The sequence below is a fragment of the Prinia subflava genome, chromosome 18 (genome assembly GCF_021018805.1).
Source record: "Prinia subflava isolate CZ2003 ecotype Zambia chromosome 18, Cam_Psub_1.2, whole genome shotgun sequence".
Classification (NCBI taxonomy): Eukaryota; Metazoa; Chordata; class Aves; order Passeriformes; family Cisticolidae; genus Prinia; species Prinia subflava.
The window spans coordinates 13,704,542-13,724,996 of record NC_086264.1 but is presented as its reverse complement, the minus strand read 5'-3'; the positions used below and the strand labels follow the sequence as shown (position 1 = coordinate 13,724,996).

Below are 20,455 nucleotides of genomic sequence, written 5' to 3'. Positions count from 1 at the left end.
AGCAACAGGTTTAGCAGTTCCATCCCTGCCACTACAAACAGTTAATCTATCCTAGCAAAATTAGATAAAATGTCATTTTAGCTTACTTGTAAATGAACTTGCAATGTGTATCTTCTGTGCTGTGAGTTTGCAATTTGTTGGTTGCAATAAGGTATTTTTTCTTCTTTTTTTTAACCAGAATGTATCAAACTTAGCTGTGTTGGTCTGTATTTTATGTGAACTTTGAAAACCTAAGTGATTTTATTTTTCCTTTGTTTTCCTTCCTATTAGAGGGTAGAGAAGGAGAAGACTGATAGGAAGAAAATGAAATCAGAAAAGGAAGCAAAGTCATTGCAGCCTTCAGCTAACAAAGATTCCAGTAAATTGAAGTGAGTACACAGAGGTGGATGTATAAATCCAAGTCTTTGCTAAACAGCTTAGATCAAGGAACTGGATCTCCTGTCCTTATACTCGTGAGTTTGCTTTTAACATAATGTTCCTTCTGAAACTTAATCTACAGCAGATTTGCCTTTGCACCCTGGAAGCAACCAGTCCAGAAAGCAGCTCTGTAGGGCAGGGGGCATTTCCCTTCTCCACTGAAGTCATCCTGTTGTCTTTGTCTTGTTTTCCTAATGTGCCTTTTGAGTGCTAGCTGCCTGGAATGGTGGTGCCTGTGTGAGCAGGAGCTCCTCCTTTCCCAGCACAGCGTTTGCAGCGTTCTGTGGCTGTGCTGGAGCTTCCCCTGCCCCGTGCATGGCAGAGCACTGCTGGCACCCCGGCCAGGCCTGTGCTGCGGCGAGCGCTGCCCAGAGCTGGGCACTGCTCCCGACAGGGGCACTGCTCCCGACAGGGGCACTGCTCCCGACAGGGGCACTGCTCCCGACAGGGGCACTGCTCCCCACAGGGGCACTGCTCCCCACAGGGGCACTGCTCCCCACAGGGGCACTGATGGGACACTCGTGCCTCACTGTGGGCTGCTGCACTCCACTGCTGCCTGCTTGTGCCTGCACTGTGAGGGGCTGGCGTGTGCTGGTGTGTCGTGCTGGGGTTTGTGCCCTGCCAACAGAGTAAACTGCTTTTCTGAGGAGAAAACACTGATACACTCTGGAGGCACTGAGAAACTGGGACTAACATTAGTTAGGTGAAGGGATATTTGAACTGTGGTAGTCATGCAAGAACTTCAATTCTGGGGCTTATTCCTCCCTTTTCCCCAGTGGAAGTGAGCACCTGTTTTAGTCATGTTCTGCCTTTTGGAGTGGGAAGGACAGGATGCATTTTTGGGGAGAGGATGCCCTTGGGCAGGTCAGTGATGATTCTGTGCTCTGTGGAGAAGCCTGGGAGCACATGCCTGATGTAAGCAGGGACCAAGGCATGGGAAAGGTGCATGAAAGAGAGGAGAGGATTGTCCCATGCACAGCAGAGTGAGGCACCATGTGCCCAGTCACACCTCAGTCTCCTCACTGGTTCAGCTTCATGTCCTCCTCTTATGATGTTGCTGTCCACGAGCTGGGATTCCCTGCTCAGTGTTTTCTTGGAAACTTTGAGAAACTGAATAAAAATATGTAAATGAGCAGTGATGAAACAAAGTTTAGCACTATTTGGTGATGCTTAGAGCTGTCAGAGTTCCCTGCTTGATCAGAAACCTAATGTTGTTAAATGTGATAATCTCTGCCATTTAAAAGCATAACATTTCAAGTCTCTCTCAACTGTGTGAATGTTGTCTAGTTGATCTGGCAAGTCTTAGAGCTGTAACTCAGTTTAAATCTGTCAAAGCACATACAGGATCAAGTGTCATGGTGAGTATCTCTGACCACAGAAAATACCATTGACCGAAAGGGGGAGAGGCAGGCAGTGCTGCAGCTCGTTTGCCCTGTTGGGTGATACTCCCAGGGACTTCAGTCACCGGAATCACCTCCCTCACTGAGTGAAAAGTGCTTGTGTGTTGATGGTAGGTGAAGGTTTGCTGTCTAAAGCACCGTGAGACCGCTGAAGTTTTGTTTCTCTTTTGTTGAATTCCTTGTATTATTAACAAATCATCTCACACTTCCAGAGGAGTTTAAACAGAATTGGCACATGATGTAACTAAGTTTGTAAAAAATCCCTACATTCTGTGTACACCATATTCATGAATTTGCTTCCCATCTCCAGAGCACCAAAATCCTCATCTGAAACCCAGAAGAAAGATGTGCTCCTGCCACTGCCAGCCGTGTCTGCTGCACCACCTGCACCAAAGTCAGCCAAGATGACCCAAAAGAGACCCAAAAATGAGACTGATGAGCTGCCTGCCATGGATAACGCTGCCAGGAACAGGAGCAACCACAAGGATCCTTTGTTTGCCAAGCACAGGAAAGGGGAGGGGAATCATACGGACCTGTCCAAGGGCATCAGAGTAGGTGTCCAGGAGAACTGCTGGGTGTTTCCTGCACATGAGTGCTGTGTTTAGCACTCCCCATGGCTGCGTGTGATTCTCTTCAGAAACACACTCTGTAAACACCAAAGGTGTGAGAATCGTGTTTATGCTAAGCACCACTTCAGATTGCAGGCACCTGCAAATACATTACTGGTGTCAGGTGAGAAGCAAGCAGGGGTTGCTGGGGAAGAGAGCCTGGAGAATAGACCCTGCTTGGGACAGATAAACATTTTCACGTGGAATGTAGGAAAGCCAGGCTTTGGGACTGGTTTGGGCACATCTGTCTAACCAGCTTTATCTCTGGCCTTTTTCAGGGATCTGCAGGTGATGTCACAAAGCCTTTCCCAGTGCCTTCTTTGCCAAATGGTACCTCTAAGCCAAGGAGACCTCTGCTCAAGTTTGAAAAGTAAGATTTTGTTTGACACCCCTCATCTTTACTTTCTGAAGACATGAGGCAAGGCTGGCTTCTGCTTTTTCATGAGCACTTCTTTGGGAGGAAGGAGAGGGGGAAAGGTGTGTGAGATCTGCCCTGTACTGCTCTCATGCCTACCCACCACACATTAAAGGTTTACAAGAAAGCAAAGTTTTACAAGTTTTGGGTTGAGGGAAACTACTCAGGAAATTAGGGCCCATCTCTCTTGTAAGCAGGTGACTTGAATGCAGGTTTTGGTCTCAGATAAGTGTCTGGTTGCTGCCAAATTTACTTTGTTTCAATTAAAATGTATTTGTGGGTCTGTACTTGAGGAATGATAGATGTTGTAACTATCTTTCCATGGGAATGAGGAAATTACCTTGCTTCCATAGAAGCCTAACCTCTGGTGGTTTTTTTATTTCTAAGTGTAAGTTTCAATATTATGCCAACATATTTTTTTAAGCAATCATTCAACCCATAGCACCCTGTAGATAAGAAAGTAAACCCGATAATTATCCTACCCTTTCTGATGTGTTTTTGTCTCTGTCCCCAATTCAGGCAGCGTTCCAAGGAGTACTACATTGAGCAGGCCCAGAGGCTGAAGCACAGAGCTGATGCGATGGTGGGTGTTTGCCTGTGCCCTCAGTGTGTGGCACTGAGGCCCACTGGACACAGGAATTCCACACTCCCTGCCTGCAGTGTGCTCAGTCATGCTGCTGCCTTGGGCTGCCAGGCATTCAGATGTTTCTCTTGGATGCAAACACATCTGGAGGATGGGATTCAGAGCTGGCATTGTCAGGGGTTAGCTGTGCAGAGCTGTAAAAGCATCCTTGGAAAACAGATGCAACTGTTAGTTTTAAGACAATTTAAAAAATCAGAAAAGTCAGAAAATTCAGGATCCTGGCAGTTACTGAGTTGTTGGTGCCTGAGCCTTGGAAGTGGCCTTGGCAGATCTGATTCTCTCTGCTCTGTGCAGTTTAACAGTGGGCACAAGGGGACATATTGCTTTGCTAATTATGGCCAATAATTACCTCAGTCAGATAATGTCCATTGCTACTTTCTGTTTACCTGTGAAAATGAAGGGAGAGAATGCTGCAATGGGAAGTCCCCCTGTGCCTCCAAGACCAGACAACAGTGTCTAAAAACATGAAGATAATAAATTACTCAGGGAAACCATTGAGCCAAGAGAGTCAAATGGAGCACACAAAGCTGATGACTGGGATCACATTAAGGCTTCTGCTGAGAACCCTTTAGTTTTCATTGAGAGGCCAGACTGAAATCTTTTTCTTTCTTCAATTCCTGCCTAACTAGGAAGAAAAGACAGTTCAATTACGTTTGGGGGAAGTGTGTTTGATCTTAGTTAAAATCTGAGCATTTCCTTCCCTACAGACTGACAAGACTGGAAAGGCCTTTCAGTACCTGGAGGCTGCGCTTTTATTCATTGAATACGGGATTGCCTTGGAGTCAGACGTGCTGGAGCCAAAGTCAGCTTACAGCATCCTCAGTGACACCATCGCTCTCATCAAGTGAGTGGCTCCCAGAAGGGGCCGGGTTGGCCTGTTTGGAGGGGAGGGCATTTTGACACCAGTCCTCTGCTCGAGGTCTTACAAAGTTCTTTGTGCCAGCACTAGGAACTCAGGGCAGGTTTCCTACTTTCCCACTGTTTTTAAGATCATGGCATGCACTGTTTTTTCATAAACTGTGGGCCTTAGAGTGCTCTGGTGGCTGACAAGGTCCTGTTTGTTTCCCTAGATTCATTATGACTTTGAAACCATTTGCAGACTCCTCAGTCTCTTCACATGGAAAAATCTTTGCTGTGTTACAGTGAGTAACTGTGCTTCTGTTCCTTTGTGCTTTGAAACCTGAGAGAGGAAAAGATCCATTGCTTCCAGGGGTGAAGGAATGAGTTAAATGGGAGTTAGAGTTATGCAAGGACAAAAAAACACAATATAAAAACCAGAATGAATTGAAACGTCTCTAAAGTAAGCTGGGGGATCACAAGGGACCACATGTAGAAGGTACAGGGTTTAAAACTTGATCTGCTGGTAACTTGAGAGCACATAAGGGCTTTCAGCTAAGGTGAAAGAATGTGATTTGGCTGCCCATGTTTGAGTTGTGTAACTGAAGCTGTGGCTGAACACAGATGAGGCACTTCTGGACGGGGGTTTACCCAGCCGCCTTTGGCACCTCTGAGAGCCTGGGCACCTGTTTGTATGAAAGACCAGAGAAGGCCCTTCCTGCTTGCTTTCCCTTGTGATTTTTGTCCACCAAGTCTTTTTTAATCACGATCAGAAGGAGAAGGAATTTTGAGGTTTGTTGGCTTTCCAGTGGAGCTGAGGTGTGCGTGCCCCCGTGCCCCGAGGCCGATGGGGCTGGGCACAAACGCTGACCCTGGGCTGTGCTTGTGCCCCCAGCATGCGCTGCCAGTCCCTCCTGCACATGGCAATGTTTGGCTACAAGAAGGACACTGCAATGAGGTACTCCAGGCTCCTCAACGACCACTTCAAGGTAGGGCACAGGTACCCTGAGCTGCCCGCTGGACGGCTGTGCTGCTTACTGATGTCAGCTCAACAGTCCCAACTAACCAGACTTTTATTCCTTGCTGCAGAGTAATTTCAGAGGAATACAAGCACCTTCTCCTGGTGTTGCAAGGTAAGATTTAAAAATCTGCTGTCGTGTGTCTGTGTTTCAATGACAATGAGTAAGAGCTTTTCTGTGTCCTGTGGTCATTTCATGTGCCAGACAGCTACCAGGCCGTCTTCCAAAATCTGTGGCCAAGAGAAGGTTGTTTGGACTTTGACAGTGGTGCTGATGCCAGTTCCATTTTTGGCCACCTTGCACAGTTCATTGAGAGTAAATGGTCTCCTGAGAGCAGTGGTGGCAGCCCTGTGATAGCAGTGACTAAAATTATCTTGGTTGAAGTGGCGGGGTGTGAAGAGCCAGGCTGTGTCTGACCACGTGTAGCTGCCCTGGGTCTATAAATGAGTGTGTGTAGGCTGAGCTGGCTGCTCTGAGGAGCCTCCACAGGAGGGCAGCTTCAGTGGGCCTGATTTGGGAGGCATTAGGGAAAACACTGGGGAATCTGCTGAAGACTTTCACAAGTGGGTGTAGATTTTGGAAGATGGATGGGTGGTCCTTTTCAATGTGTGGTCCCACATTTTCTCTTGCTGAGCAGAGTCCTTCACAATCACTTCCAAACATTTGGCTGGCCCTCAAAGCAGCCCTGCCTGTGCTGCAGCTGAGCACATCTCCCTGTCCAGCACTGCCCCCACGCTGCAGGCCTGGCTGACACCGCACAGCTCCGGCGTGGGGCGGCCGTGGGGAGGGAGGGTGAGCTCTGCAGCTGAGCGTTCATCGGGTGTTTCTCCTCTGCTGCAGAAGCACAGGCTTGCCTTCTCCTCTTTCTCCCATTCCCTCTCCTGCTGGATCTGTGAGTTCCCAGCCGGGTTCCAATGACAGCAGCGGCGCTGGCTCTGCTGTCACTGTCCCCTGCCACATCTCCAGTGTCACCTCGTCCTACGTCAACATCACCTCCTACATCCTCCATGCCTATGAAATCTGGGAAAAGGCTGATGCACTGGCCAGAAAGAATAAAGGTAAGGTGTTGCCCTTTGTCTTTTCTGTCTCACGTGGCATGGTTGTGTGAGTATTGCTTCAATCCTGACACTCAGTGCAGCAAGCACCACACCTAAAGATCAAAGCATGAAAGATGTTGAATATTTCTGCCAGGGCATATTGGCAAAGGTACTTGATGGTGGTATGTGGATGAGTGTTCCCATTAAAAGGTTTTCTAGGCATCCTCAAATGTCCAAGAGCTAAGGGATGAGGGTGTTGAGTGCAGGAAAGCAGCCAACTTGCTTCGTGGTAACACAAGAAGTGTAAGGGGTTGGGTTTTTCTGTCTTTCCTATTGGGATACTGAGCTTTTTCTGAGTTGGTCCGCTTTGTTTAAAAATATATTTTTGGCCTGTAGCCTTGTGCTTTAGTTTTTGTCAAATTTCCAGGTCATTTTGTGTTGAAAATGGTCAAGCTGGCTTCTCTGCCTAACAGAGAAGCTGAGCAGCACTTGAATTTGAGTCCTTGCTGGGCACGTGCCCAGTGTTTGCAGCACCAATCCCTAGAATTGCTGCAACTTTTTTTTTTTTTTTTTTATTTAACAGTTTTGTTGTTAAAAATGTTGTATTGTCCTTTGGCACAAGCAGTGGTGGGAACACAGAAGCCACAGGGTGGGTGCAGTGCAGCCTGTGAGCTGCCATCCCGCGTGGCCTCAGCAGTGTCATTTTGCATACAACACAAAGCTTTGTGAGCCAGTGTGGGTGAAGAGAGGCAGTGCAAGTTGGCAAACTTGCAAAAGGAAATAAGCACAATGTGCCTGGCTGGACTGTTGGAAGGCTGTAAAAGTCCTCACACTAGTGAGGCAGTTGCTGAAGATCAAAAGGATTTCTAAGTCACCTTTGAATAAAAAACTGGTTGCTGGCTGTCCTCTGAGCAATCTGCTTGCAGGAGAGTTCATGTGTGGCATTTTCAATTCTCTCTTCAGAAGGCTGATAAAGGCCTGGCACACAGGAGCCGTGGATGCTGCTAATGAGCCAGAGCAGTGAGTCAGGAGGAAAGTGTGTGGGAGGGCAGCTGAGCACAGCCCTGCCTCAGCCAGGCCCAAATTCCAAACGTGCTCTGAGTGGCTGGTCCTGATGCAGGGGGATGCTGACTGGGGTACCAAATACAGGGAGTGCATCTGTGCTGGAGACAGTCAATCCTCAGGTAGGCTTGGTGCTGGTGCCACTGCTCAGGACAGCTGGAGGCATTTCAGAACTGGAACTCACTGATGGTCAGTGGAATATACCAGGAGGTACACAGAGTGGAAACACAAAACCAATAAAAAAGGCTCCATCCTTAATTCTTTTATGCAATTTATACAGCAGAAGAAGAGGAATAAGGAGCAGCAGCCTTTAGCTGTCACGATCTCATAAGCAGGGCTGTGCTGGGCTGTTGGACAGCAGTGGGCTGTAGCTGCTGCCCAAGGCACTGGTGCAGAGCTGCCCTGTGCCTCACCAGGTGGAACATTCCAGGCTGTCTTCAGCCTCTGGTCTGCGTGCAAGGACAAGCTGAGGCTGCAGGCGTGCACTGAAGTCCCTCTGCTTTCACATGATGCTGCGCTGACACATCAGGTTATCTTCTGTTTGCTCAGACAGGGCCTTTGGATTCCTTCTGTTCCCCACAGAGGGCATGGCTTCTGTAACAAAAGCAGGAAAGCCAGAGGGAATGTGTTCTCTGCTTCTGCACTGGCAAGTATTAGAAAGGAGGTGTTGTGCACTCTGCTTCTGAAGAGCTCCTTGCACAGCCAAGCAGGATTTTTTCATTTTGTGTGTCAAAAAGGAGAGCTGAGAATGACACTTTCTGTAAAGGTATTTAGCAATGGTTGAGCTGAAAAGTGAGGCACTGGGCCGTGTCAGTGGGAGGAAGGTTATGCAGGAATGTCGTGGAAAGGTGACTGCAGAGGAGCAGGTGTGACCATTCCCCACAGCCCGGGTCACCTGCCCAGGTGACAGCCAGCACAAAGCACTGCAGGGCCGGGGGCTCAGCAGGAGCGGCGTGGGGGCAGTGTGAGACCTGCCCGCCGTGCCCGGCACCCAAACCAGAGCTGCAGAGCCTGGCAAGCTGCACACAGAGAAACCCTGATGCCTCCAAGCTCTGAGGAAGGATGAAGGAAAGGCACCACAGCTGTGTGTGCTTCTGGTGCTGCTCAGGAAGAACTCAAATCGGTCCTGGTTAGCATTTGGGGGAAGCTTGAAGCAGGGACTTCGGTACAAACACCCAAACTTCTGCCCCCTACCACGGAGTCCCTGTGTCCTTTGAAGTCAGGACACAAGGAGGTGGCTCAGTTTGTGTAAATGTGTTTTCCTGCTGTCTGCATTGCCTGCTGTGCTTGTCACCCTTCCCAGCCCTGTGACACTGCTGAGCACTGTTTACCAGCACTGGCCAGCTGGGGGCTGCTGCTGTCACTCCTTGCCTGTCAGGTGTGCCTGGTGTATGAAACCAAACAAATGTTTTCTCTCTCTCTCCCTGTTTTCCCAGAGTTTTTTGCTGAACTCAGCAGAGCAACGAGTGCTCTGGCACTGACCAGCAGCCTGACAGACCTGGTACACTACATCAGACAGGGATTACAGTGGTTGAGACTGGAAGCAAATATGCCTTAACTGGTTCTCCAGGTGGTTAAATACCTTGAAGTTTTTTTGCACTTTTGAAGCCTCAGAAACAGTTTAATTTTTTTTTAATTGTTCAATACAAAGCACCTGCAAGGGAGAATATTTTAAACAAAGTTGGAAGTTACCTGGTTACACTGGAAAACCCTTGAACTGTGTTTTTCTAGGGTAGCACTTTGCTACCTTGAAAAAGAAGAGATGGAGGATGGCACCTTCCTTTAAAACGATGAAGTGCAATGAATTGAACGAATGGCCCGATGTATTGATGGTCTAGAAACATTTCTGTCACAAATAACCAGCAGGACAATAATTGCACATGATGCTGACAAGAAGGAAATCTGCCTCCAGAGGTGGTTATACAACATCCCCCAGTCTGCAGCAGCTGTGTGCCCAGGCAAAATGCCAGAGGAGCTGTTTTTGCAAGCACAGATGCAATCTTTGGTGTCCTCGTTCCTCAGAGAGCAAGTAGTAACCTCATGGAGCACCCAACAGCATTATGTTACAGGAAAACCAGCCAAAGGATGTGTCTGCCTGCTTTCCAGCCTCAGCCCCTGCTGTGCTCAGCCAGCTGTGGTCACTGAGGGAGCCTCTGCCTCGGTGCTGCAGGGTTCCTGTGCAGGGGATCCCTGCTCTGCTCCTCCCTGCCGTGCCCTTGTGCACACCCGTGCCCACGCTGGGGCTGCCTCGCTGCAGCCTGGCAGGCCAGACAAGGACGTGGCGTGTGTGGAACAGCTCTGCCCTCTGCTGAGAGTGGCACCCTGAGCATTCTCTTTGGGCTGCTTTGTGCCGTTCCGGTGAGTGGGCGTGGAAAGCTGTGCTGGCTCACTGGGATTGCTTGGACATTGTTCCAAGAGATTCCATGGGAAGGAATTGCTCCTGGGGAAGGAGGGATTAAGTGGCTGAATGATAAATAAGATAAATTGCATTTGGATATTTGCCTGCAACCATTGAGGGTCTTGGTGAATATCTAAGAGCAGGACTTGTACCAAAGTAGGGTCTTCTCCATGTGGGAGACAGCTCATGTGTTCTCTCAGCCATGCTATAGGATGGACCCAGTGACTTAGAAACCTGTCAGGGGAACAAGAAAGGGAATACTGAGCTCTTCCCAAGCATTATTTTCCTTGTGACAGTGGCAGTGAGGGCAGCAGCCATGGCGTGTGTGGAGTCAGTGAGATGACCTTGTGTACCCAAAGATTCCTCCTGCCGTCCTCGTACGTACGAGTGTGCCTTAGCCTCACACCCCTCACCTCTCCCTGACAGACCCGTGGGACTGCGCGAGAGGAGGATGGTATCCCAAAATAATCATGCTCACCAGAAAGAAGTATCTCCCTTTTCCACACAATTTCATGATTAGGGAACAGGTCTGCAGATACACAGAAGTACCCCCCTTGTGAAATAGCTGCTCACGGCCTCTAGGCTCATGAAAATGGACAGCAAATAAATATCAGCAGAAGGTTTGCATTTCCAAGAGTAGTTTGTGTAGAAATGGCCCCTGCCACGGGAAAGCCTGTGCTGGTTCTGTGTCCTGGGGGGTGATGGAAGCGTGCTGGTCTCGAGCACAAGGGAGCTCTCCTGTCACTCCCCTGGCACTGCAGGACGCCGGGACCGTGGCTGGGCCTTTCTGCACCCTGAAGGGATTGGCCTGCGCCGTTCATTTGTTCAGAGCCCCAGAGCCTTCCAGGGGTGAGCTGTGCTAGCAAGGACAAGGAAGGAAGATCCATGTCCCCTCCCCATTTGCCCTGTCGAGCTTTGCTTGCGCTCCTGCCCCCGGAGCAGGGGCTCCTGGGGCTCTCATGTGAAAGCAATCTGTGGATTTCCACAGCAGGAGGACAGGTTTTGTCTCAGGACACAGAGAAAGACTGTTCAAATAGGATAGTTTAGGAAAAGCCATCACGTTTCAACCTTGAGCCAGGTCAGAGGCCTGCAGAGGGTTAGGAAGGAAGCTCATCATTTTCACCTGGGCCTATTCAGGCCTTTAAAACAAACAAACAAACATTAAATAAAATCAGCAATTGAAATGTAGCAATGGAGGAAATAACATTTGCCTTTAAGAAGCAAACCATTAATCCAAGGAAAACCAGGGGTGATTGTTTAATCCCAGAGAGAAAGGAGGCAGCTATGGTGGCAAAGCAGCATCATTTCCATGCAATATTTATTTAAAAGAAATAATAATACCTGTGTTGAAATTGTCAAATGTTCTATTTTTAAGATGCCATTTATTTAATAAGTTGAAAACCCCACTTACTCGGAGATAGAGATCTCTTCTGTAACTGAAAGTCAAAGTCTGACTGCAATGCCCTTGTTTTTGGTTTTGTCCTCTCCCCTCCCTCTTGGTTTCCAATCTGTACATCTTATTTTGGGGATGTGTGTCCCTCTTGTATATAACCTTTTCTGCCCTGCGTGTGATGGAATTTCTGAGATGGTTGATTCATGTGGGGAAAATAAACAATAAATGAATGTTTGTTATGAGGTGTTTCAAGAGTCCTTGTGTTCTCTGCTTCTTGCAGAGAAATTCTAGTGTAGCTTTTCTCTGAATGGCCTAAGTGTTTCCCTTTGGATGAGGTTTAGGTATGAATTTCAGTACAAGAAGTCTCTTGTTCCATTGCTGCCCTGTTTGTCCCCCTGGCGCTCTCCTCAGTGAGCAGCAGTGGTGCAGTGCAGGAGTGTCCTGGCGGGGCAGGAACAGCCCACAGCTGCCTCAGAGTGCAGGCAGGGAAATGACAAACCCAGGCACAGGCACAGCCGTGCTGGCTCTTCTGAAACCTCCGCAATGGGCTGGCCTTGAGCCCCGAGAAGGCCTCACAGCCAACTTCTCAAAATGTCACAAAGGGCTTAACAACCCCCTGTGTGCACATTAGTACTGCAGAACATCACAAAACCTGGGATAGGTGAAACGGGCTCCTTGTGCAAAGATCAGACTTTTACCCACTATTAAAGCTGATAGAATAAATAACATAAAAATGTTTTTTCCCCCCCAGAAAACCATAGCGTCCTTAGTAGTAACTGCAAGCCTACTACAGCCACTCACTGACTAAACAGGTTTGATTCCTCTGAGTATTTTTACTCCCTGCTAACAGCAGCAATTCTTCTGCCTTCTGTGGAGAAGGGAGGGGGCTGGACTTCTCTGTGTTTCACAGAGTTGATTTTGCTGTCTTTAGTAATGGAAAAACCAAATGTGTGCACAGGGTGGGGCTGGACTGTGAACAGCCCGGCCGAGGGGAGGCTGTCCCTGCCCATGCAGGGGGTGATCCTCAAGGTTCCTGCCATCCAAAGCCAGTCTGGGATTCTGCATACTCAAACCCCACATTAACACAAATATGTGAAACACAATTTTCTCTACATTACTTAGACATCTTCCTGTTTACCTGTCCAGTCTCTACTAAATGTTCAGAATTTTTGCTGGAGGTTGCTACAAAATATAAGAGGTAGTCTGATAAAAAATTCAAGTAAATAGTCCTCCAGAAATTTCTTTTTCATTTTTGTTAAATGGAGGCAGGTATACCTGAAATAAGCACAAAGTAGTTCCACTGAAATCAGCCCAGGCATTCCACTTTTTAAGGCTACACCACAGCTACACGAAATGATCTCTCAATAACTGCAGGAAAACCTTCTCCTTGTCTGGTGACACTTTTGATGGCACAAACATGGCAAAAGAAATTCTGTTGCTTCTTGTTCAAACCATCCTTTTTATGCAAAAAAACCAAACCCCAAAGAAACAAAGTTGTGTGCAGCTGAAGTGCAAAGGAGGGCGTTGGCAGGGAGGGGCACGGGAGAGCCTATCTGAGCAGGGCCAGTGCACATTTCACATTTCAGCCCTATCAGGGGCACACATTGGACACTCCCCGTTCCTGCCCTCCGCGGGCACTGCAGCCCCACATCACCCTGTCACAGCTCCCTGCTGTGCTCGGGCACACAGGGCACAGAAAGCCACGGCCAATCACTTAAATACTGTTCAAAGATGATTCTGGAGTGGTGTCTGACAGCAAAACTCTGCTTTGAAATGAATGTGTTGGGAAGTCCCTGCCAAGGGAGTGATGTCTCCCTGTCAGCAGTGCCATCCCCAGAAGCCTCCTGTGTGTCTGCAGCCCCAGCGCTGCAGCCTGGCCCACACCGAGGGCCTGCGAGACAGAGACGTGTGTCCGTCTGTCCGTGTGTCCGTCTGTCTGTGTGTCCGTGTGTCCGTCTGTCCGTGTGTCCGTGTGTCCGTGTGTCCGTGTGTCCGTCTGTCCGTGTGTCCGTCTGTCCGTGTGTCCGTCTGTCCGTGTGTCCGTCTGTCCGTGTGTCCGTGTGTCCGTCTGTCCGTGTGTCCGTCTGTCCGTGTGTCCGTCTGTCCGTGTGCCTGCTGGAGGCTCTGCCTTTGGCAAGGACAGGGTCCTACAGAGTCCTCACAGCTCACTGCACGGTGCCTGCACCTTCCTGCTTGGTGTGAACTGGCCTGGCAGGGCCCGCCCCAGGGACAGGAAAACTCTTTCAGCAATTACAAACGTCTTCAACAGCACAATGACCAACATGAACACCAATTAACAAATATTCAATGTTATTTCTAGCACACAGGTTCTGTAAAAGCTCAGAAAAAATACAACTACTCTAAAAGCATTTTCAAAAGCAAAGTTACAAAGAGACTTGCAAAAATCAATTAAAAAGCACTGTAAACATAGTTTGTATGAATTATTCCCCACAAACATTTGTCATTCTGATTTCCCCTGCATTCAACTAATGCTGTTTGTTGCACAGAGCACTCTTGATCTAATATCTAAAAAAGCATTTAAACACTTAAAAAATTTCTATTAAATGAAAGAAAACCAGAAGATGCACATTAAAAAACCACCCTATAGGAAGCAGATTTAGCCAAACTCTCCCACCCTAAATAATATTGCTACATATAAAATTCATACAATTACCCCATTCTTAAATTCAGAGTAAAGGAACAGAAACGAAAAAGATATTTTTATTTACAGAGCTGATGGAAAAAGGGATGAGCTTTCAAATATTCCTTTGCATTTTATTTCATAGGAGCCCCAGCCCCACAGCACTCCCTGCCTGCTGAGGGCACCTGGCTCCAGCCAGTGCTACTCAGTCAGGGGAAGGAACAGTGCAAGAGTGACTCTTGATTATTATGAAATTGATTTTGAATTTAAGAATCAGTTAAGCCCAGAAACCTGATTTTTATTGGATGACACTGTCACTCCTCCACCCGTGCTTCCCCCGAGAAGCACAATGAGCAAGCAGAGGTTTGCAGTGGTCATCTCTGAATAACTCCTGGCTGTGAGTGGGTGGGTGAATCGACTGTGGAATTTAAAATAAACTGTAAACAACAGCAGTGTCTGTGCTAGCAAATGAACCAATGCCTGGGAAACTCCCAGGCACTGGGACAGCACTGTTTGTGCTGGTACACCAGTTGTGGCCTGAGATTTTGGAAGCTAAAAGCTTCCAGGAGCCATTTCCAGCAGGAAATTCCCAGGTGTACAAGCACGAACAGTGGCCATTGCAGCTAATCTCAGCAGTGGCGGTGCTCCTGTGCAGGTTAATTTATTAGAAAATAGTATAAGGGTGGCACTTTCCCTAACAAGGACATTTATAGCTTCAGGAATGTGATTTTTGCAGCCAGAGCGGTTTTACGAGTGCTGTCTGCCCACCTGCAGTGGGCGGTGTGGCGCTGTCCCTCTGTCGCCGTCCCGCTGTCGCTGTCCCCCGTCAGTGTCCCGCCCTCTCCAAGGGCCACTCGTGCGGGGACAGCGCAGCGTCAGCGCCGGGCGCGGCCCGGAGCTCCAGGGACCCCTCCTGGGAGGAAACAGCGCGTTACCAACGGGAAACCCGCGGGGCCCCTCACTGTCCTCATCTTATTGCTAAATGCTTCACTAACAGACTGCTTCTGTCTATCTGTTTCTATAGTTCACTGCATTTATTCTTATTATAAGTTAGTATAGTATTTTATTTTTTTCAATATTAACTCATCACAGATAAGACTGTCTGTGGTAAGTTATCTTAGCATAAATTATGTTAAGTAATTACAGGATCTAAAATAATTCAAACATATAAAACTCACTTGAACACTTAATTATTGTTGCTGATGCAGGACCTTCTACGAAAACGAATTGCAAATCAGAAACCATTCCTGCAAAAATGTGAGCAGGTCCTACCCAGAAAGAGAAGTCAGCTGATAATCAAATCTTGATTATAAACTGCCTAATTTTAAGAATGCCATCCAGTGGTGACAAAAACAAACCCCTCCCAGTGGAAAGGCAACTACAGTGCAAATGCACATCAGGAATCTGAGTGACAAGTGGAAAGCTGAAATTTCATGTTCTATGATATACACATATTATACACACAGTAACAAATATCCAAAGAAAAAAATGGGACTTGCCTGGGATTTTTTCCATGCATACCAAAAAACAGCAACTATAAGAATGCAAAGCAACACAAGGGCAATGCTGACTCCTGCCACTAGAAGAGCAGAAAGAAAGGTAACCATGACTCTAAACCATTAAGACAAGGAAAAAATTAATACCCACATTTGTGGTGGGCAAATATGCAGCATAAAATAGTTACATGTGCTTATATGTGACACTAAAATATAAGTCTTGATTTTTCCTACAAACAAAAATCTCATTTAGGTCTGGGTTTGTACACAAATAAGCCAATCATGTCACAGATCATTAGAGTACTTTTTTTTTTGGCACTGCAAATATGTGCTATAAATAATCTCCTATTTTTTTTATGAGCAACAGTTAATGCCGATCACAAAATTAATATTTGTGTTTCACTTTAGTTTAGTCTTTGTGTTAAAGAAAAAGGCCCAAAGTAATAGTAATAAGAAGGCAAATTACTATGGTTTAGTCCAGCCAGGTGATACTCACATTACTGAAATGACTTGCAATTAAGGAGTGTCCTAAATACTCTTATGAAAACAGAGTTTTTCAGGCCAATGACAAGTCCATGCATAGCTTTTGTATTCTATAACTAATTGCAGTAAAAGAAGTTAAAAATTCAAAACTTAGGTAAAGAATAATTATTTAAACAAAAGTACAATATGCTGAAGTTGTCAACTTACCCACTAGAGTTGGCAGACTTCTTCCTGCTAAAAGGGAAAGAATAAAATGAGAAACCTGAGAAAACTGCACAGGCACGTGGAACAAAGCTGAAGCTGCCCTTCCTGCCTCGGTGTGAGGGGCACAGAGTGCAGGAGGGGAGCGGGGAGGGCAGGGACATCCCTGGCACTCAGCAGCACCCAAGGGCCCCCGGGAGGGCGTGAGGAGCCTCGGTGCTCTGGGCCTGCACCAGGGAGTTTCCTGCAGGCCGTGGCTGTGGTGGGAAGGGCAGAGGAGGCTCGAGAGAGCAGAGGGGAGCAGAGAGGAACAGAGAGGAGCAGAGAGGCTCAGAAAGGCCCTCAGGAGCAGTGTGGGGTCTGAGACACACCGGAGGCAGGGGCTGCACAGAGAGGGCACAGAAACATCCAGAACTGCGCAGGTCTGGGCTCCTCTTCTGCTGTGCCCTCCCTCGTTAGTGTTCTTTTCTTGGCACAGGATACGGAGCCAGCCACTGATCAGGGAAATGCCTGACCCTTTATATTGAATGATACATTCCCTGCCCCTTCATAATTAATAATTCCAGACAATTATTTAGACTGTGTCATTCGGAATGTCTGAAATATTCTTTGTGCTTCAGCCCCCATCTCTGTAGAACCAGGTGGAAAGCAGTTTAACTCCATCACAGGGTTATGCTGCTGCCAAACTGGTTTGTGCCTCAGCTCTTCCAAGGACAGTCAGAGGGTGGAAAACAACAGTGGAAAGTGGAACAAGGCATTCACAGGACTCAGATGTGCACGCCTGAGAGAGGAGCTCACTCAGGGTGTGAGTTCAAACACAGACCTGGAACATGATCGCTCTCCTGTGTTGGTGTTGCAGGAGTCTCTGGAGGATCTGTGAAATGGTCACCAAGTTCCTTAGCAAGTGAAAAAACATGGGTTGTGCCTTCATCCTGAGCGTTACAAACATATCCTAAAATTAGAAAAATTTAACAAATTATTGCTGGACTCTGCCATACCATGTGTTATTAAGGTTGTTTGATAATTTCAGTTATAAGATTCAAATGCTTGTAATTTGGACAATCCAGCCTGCTGTTTTACATTTGGAATGTTTCTCTCCATCCCTTTTTTTGTGTGTGTGAACATTTCAGTTGAAATTGTTAAGATATTTCTCAGAAAAAGTCTGGAAAAACTCCCCTCACTGCCATTTACTCAGCTTTAAAAAAAATCACCGATATTCTTTTCAGCTATTATTTCCTTGCTCTGGAGTAAGAAAATGAAATTCCATAAGGGAACAGTAGCAGAGCCTTTTCTAGATTTGGGCACTCTGAAAATTAGCAAAGCCATTTTCCTTGGCTTTGATGGGGGTTGATGGGACATGGCAGCTCCGTTCACCGGGGATGTTTATTGATATATTCATTCTCATTCATCCTCATTCCCATTTTTCCTCTTTCCCTATATGCTTCTCAGATGAGAAGCAACCACATTGATGGAGATGATGACACTCATTTGCTTGTTTTAATTAACAAATATAATTAACACCCCTTCTTTCACATTACTTCTCCCCTTCTACTGCAAATAAATGAAAAAGAATTGGGGAGGGTTGAAAGATATTTCTCCTGAACTTTTTGTTAATGACTGGAAGAGAGGAAAACGACACCCTTTTATAAGTTACTGGAGCATTAAGGAGCTGCTTTTCACAGCCACAGTTGTGACACAAAAAGCAAACCAAAACAAAACCTCTTCTGTTGAAGCAGAAGCTCCAGGAGATTCCACATGGACTCTGAATCGTCACAGGGGGGCAAAGCTCTGCCCTGTGGGATTCTTAGACTCAGAAATTAAAAAAACAGCATCATCAAACATTGAATTCTGGTCTCCCCTGAGATTTGCTGTCTCCAAAGCTGTCCTGGGATGTCACCTCCCCTGCAGGCACACATCCCTCTGGAGGAGCACACACAGTGCCGGCAGCCCCGGGGGCAGAGGCTCCTCTGAGCGGCAGCGCCTGCTGGCAGCGCCCTGCCAACTGCGGGGACAGCGGGGACAGCAGGGACAGCGGGGACAGCAGGGACAGCAGGGAAAGGAGGGACAGCAGGGAAAGGAGGGACAGCAGGGAAAGGAGGGAAAGGAGGGACAGCAGGGAAAGGAGGGACAGCAGGGACAGCAGGGACAGCAGGGAAAGGAGGGACAGCAGGGAAAGGAGGGAAAGGAGGGAAAGGAGGGAAAGTGCTCCGGAGCCTTCCCAGGACCCTGCCAGGCAGGGCACAGGGGCACAGGGGCACAGGGGCACAGGGGCTGACACTCCGATTTCCGTGCACTCCTTGAAGAGGGACGGCACAAACTCCCCGCCAGCCTTGCTCCACGTGTGCCTTCATGATAAGAAGGGCCATTAGACAGCCCCTCCACCTCTGCACCTCCCCAAATTCTCCCCCCACCGCAGCCTTTAGAGGTGTAAAGAACAAAGTGCTTTATGTGCCAGACTAAGCCCATTTTTTTTCTTTTTCACATGGGAACAGTGTTCTGTGGAAGTTTATGAAACTGATGCAGTTAGTCACAAATTCTAATGGACAAACACAAACCCCTCTCATTGCTGTTTAGTATTATACTCCAATTATGTAAGGTCTCTCTAATACAATGTTCATCACGATGCTGAGTATCAAACACAAACGTTTCCATTAGACAGAACTGACACAGGGGCTCCTGACAGTCCTAATGTGCAAATGGGGCCGTGGGGAAGTTCAGGGCACTTGCAGAGGGAGATCCCAGCCATTCTCACTCCTGCTCAGTGAATTTACAAAGCCTTTGTGGGGCAGGGGGGAAAGCCTGGTGTTTTTGTTGAAAGGCCTGAAATAATCAAATTTTTTAGTTTCTTTGAAGCATCACTGAGATACAGCCACTGTACTTGTAACCAGCAGTGCAGGCAAATAAAAAGGGATGAGCTGTAGGTGTTGTTATTTCTCTAAGTTTTTTGATTGATTTTTTGAATATTGGTCATAACTGGTCATAATAAATTAACATTTATTTTTGTCATTTATTAATGAGTCCAAGATGACTAATGTTGCAACAAGTCTTACCTTTTATACTGGCACATGTGTCTTTCTGTACCTGCAGAGGATTTCTTTAAAATATCACCTAAATTATTCTTGAAGTTTTATTATTAGGAGTGCCACAGATATTTGCATGGCGAAATAATTGTGTGCTTTTTAAGCATTAGTGTACTGATTAAGCTTAATTTACTGACAGAGATAAATAATCATTCATGTGGTACAATATAATATACAATATAATATAATAAACACTTTCAATGATTGTACTTAGAGATCAAGCCATGTTAATTAACATTCAGAATGTACTTAGGAATATTTTCAAAAAGTAATTGTGAGTATTGAAGAGGGAGCATTAGCTGAGGAAAAAATACCAAGAAATGTTCACTCACCTGTAAAGAACAGAATGAACACAGGTATTGTCTTCAAGATCCTCATTTTTCCTCTGTGTGTCTGGAACAGGGCAAGAGCAGCAGGGAGGACTCCCGGGTCACTGTCCCCACCACAAAGAGGTGACACCAAGGCACAGGGCTGCCACGCCCGCCCCGCTGTGCCCGCTGTGCCTGTCCCCCCCAGGGCACACCTTTATCTTTTGTTCAGAACATTTATCAGCCCACAGCAGACTTCTGCAGCCACAAACACGGCTACAGTGTTTTCTGCCTTCCACGGCCACTGCTAACCAGCATAAGAAACCACTTTAATTGTGCATCCTTTTTCTTTAAAGGCTTTCTCCCAAGGACTCCTGGTGTAACATTTTCATCTCAGACTTTGTTTGAAGACTATCTCCAGTAACAATTATGTTTCTTCTCTGCCTTCTTACAAACATTTTCACTGGAATGAGAAATTAATATCTTCATGCATCTCCTGTGTACACAGGAAGAAGTATTCATGCAAGAGACAAGTGTGAAGTGCCCATATTTTTCACATATGAGCATTTCACTCAAGAACTATAAAATGCTTCATCCTCTCTACATTTTGTAGTGGAGAGTAACGTTGTGCCCCCTGTGTTTCAGTCCCCTCCATCTATTGAGCACACATTTTAAGGACAGGCTGACAGCTAGCATGTCAGTTATTTCCAGATATCTGTCTCTGTCAGCTTCAGAAATCCCAAGAAAATAAACGCAGTGCAGGATTATAAATACATGTGAAATCAGAGCTGTCATCACTCTCAAGGATTGTCCATTGTGCCTGCTGCACTGGTTTTAAGCTAAGATTTCCCAGATGTTTAGCAGGAATGTTTAGAGAGTAAAGCATTTCATTTTTCTGAGGGGTGCAACATTCTTAAATTTAAACTATTCACAGTTGGAGGATGTGAGAGGATGCTGCTCTTATGTGCTCACCCCAGTGCTCAGAGGCCAGCACTGGGTCAGTATTTCTCTGAGCCA

The 20,455-nt window shown here is 46.9% G+C and overlaps 1 protein-coding gene across 3 annotated transcripts in view; it reads left to right on the top strand.

Annotated features, from left to right (window-relative positions):
* The window catches only part of AFF1 (ALF transcription elongation factor 1), a 54,932-nt gene extending 43,464 nt beyond the window's left edge, over positions 1-11,468 (top strand). For 2 of the 3 annotated variants that reach the window (XM_063415474.1, XM_063415475.1), the window contains exons 12-21: positions 271-368; positions 2,128-2,368; positions 2,704-2,795; positions 3,360-3,423; positions 4,191-4,327; positions 4,554-4,625; positions 5,216-5,309; positions 5,410-5,453; positions 6,180-6,397; positions 8,875-11,468. In XM_063415474.1, the coding sequence (XP_063271544.1) occupies positions 271-368; positions 2,128-2,368; positions 2,704-2,795; positions 3,360-3,423; positions 4,191-4,327; positions 4,554-4,625; positions 5,216-5,309; positions 5,410-5,453; positions 6,180-6,397; positions 8,875-8,996 (1,182 nt within the window). In that variant the 3' untranslated portion in view covers positions 8,997-11,468. The remainder of the gene's footprint in view (positions 1-270; positions 369-2,127; positions 2,369-2,703; positions 2,796-3,359; positions 3,424-4,190; positions 4,328-4,553; positions 4,626-5,215; positions 5,310-5,409; positions 5,454-6,179; positions 6,398-8,874) is intronic. The other variant, XM_063415476.1, reaches the window with a different exon arrangement.
* Positions 11,469-20,455: the final 8,987 nt, after the last annotated feature.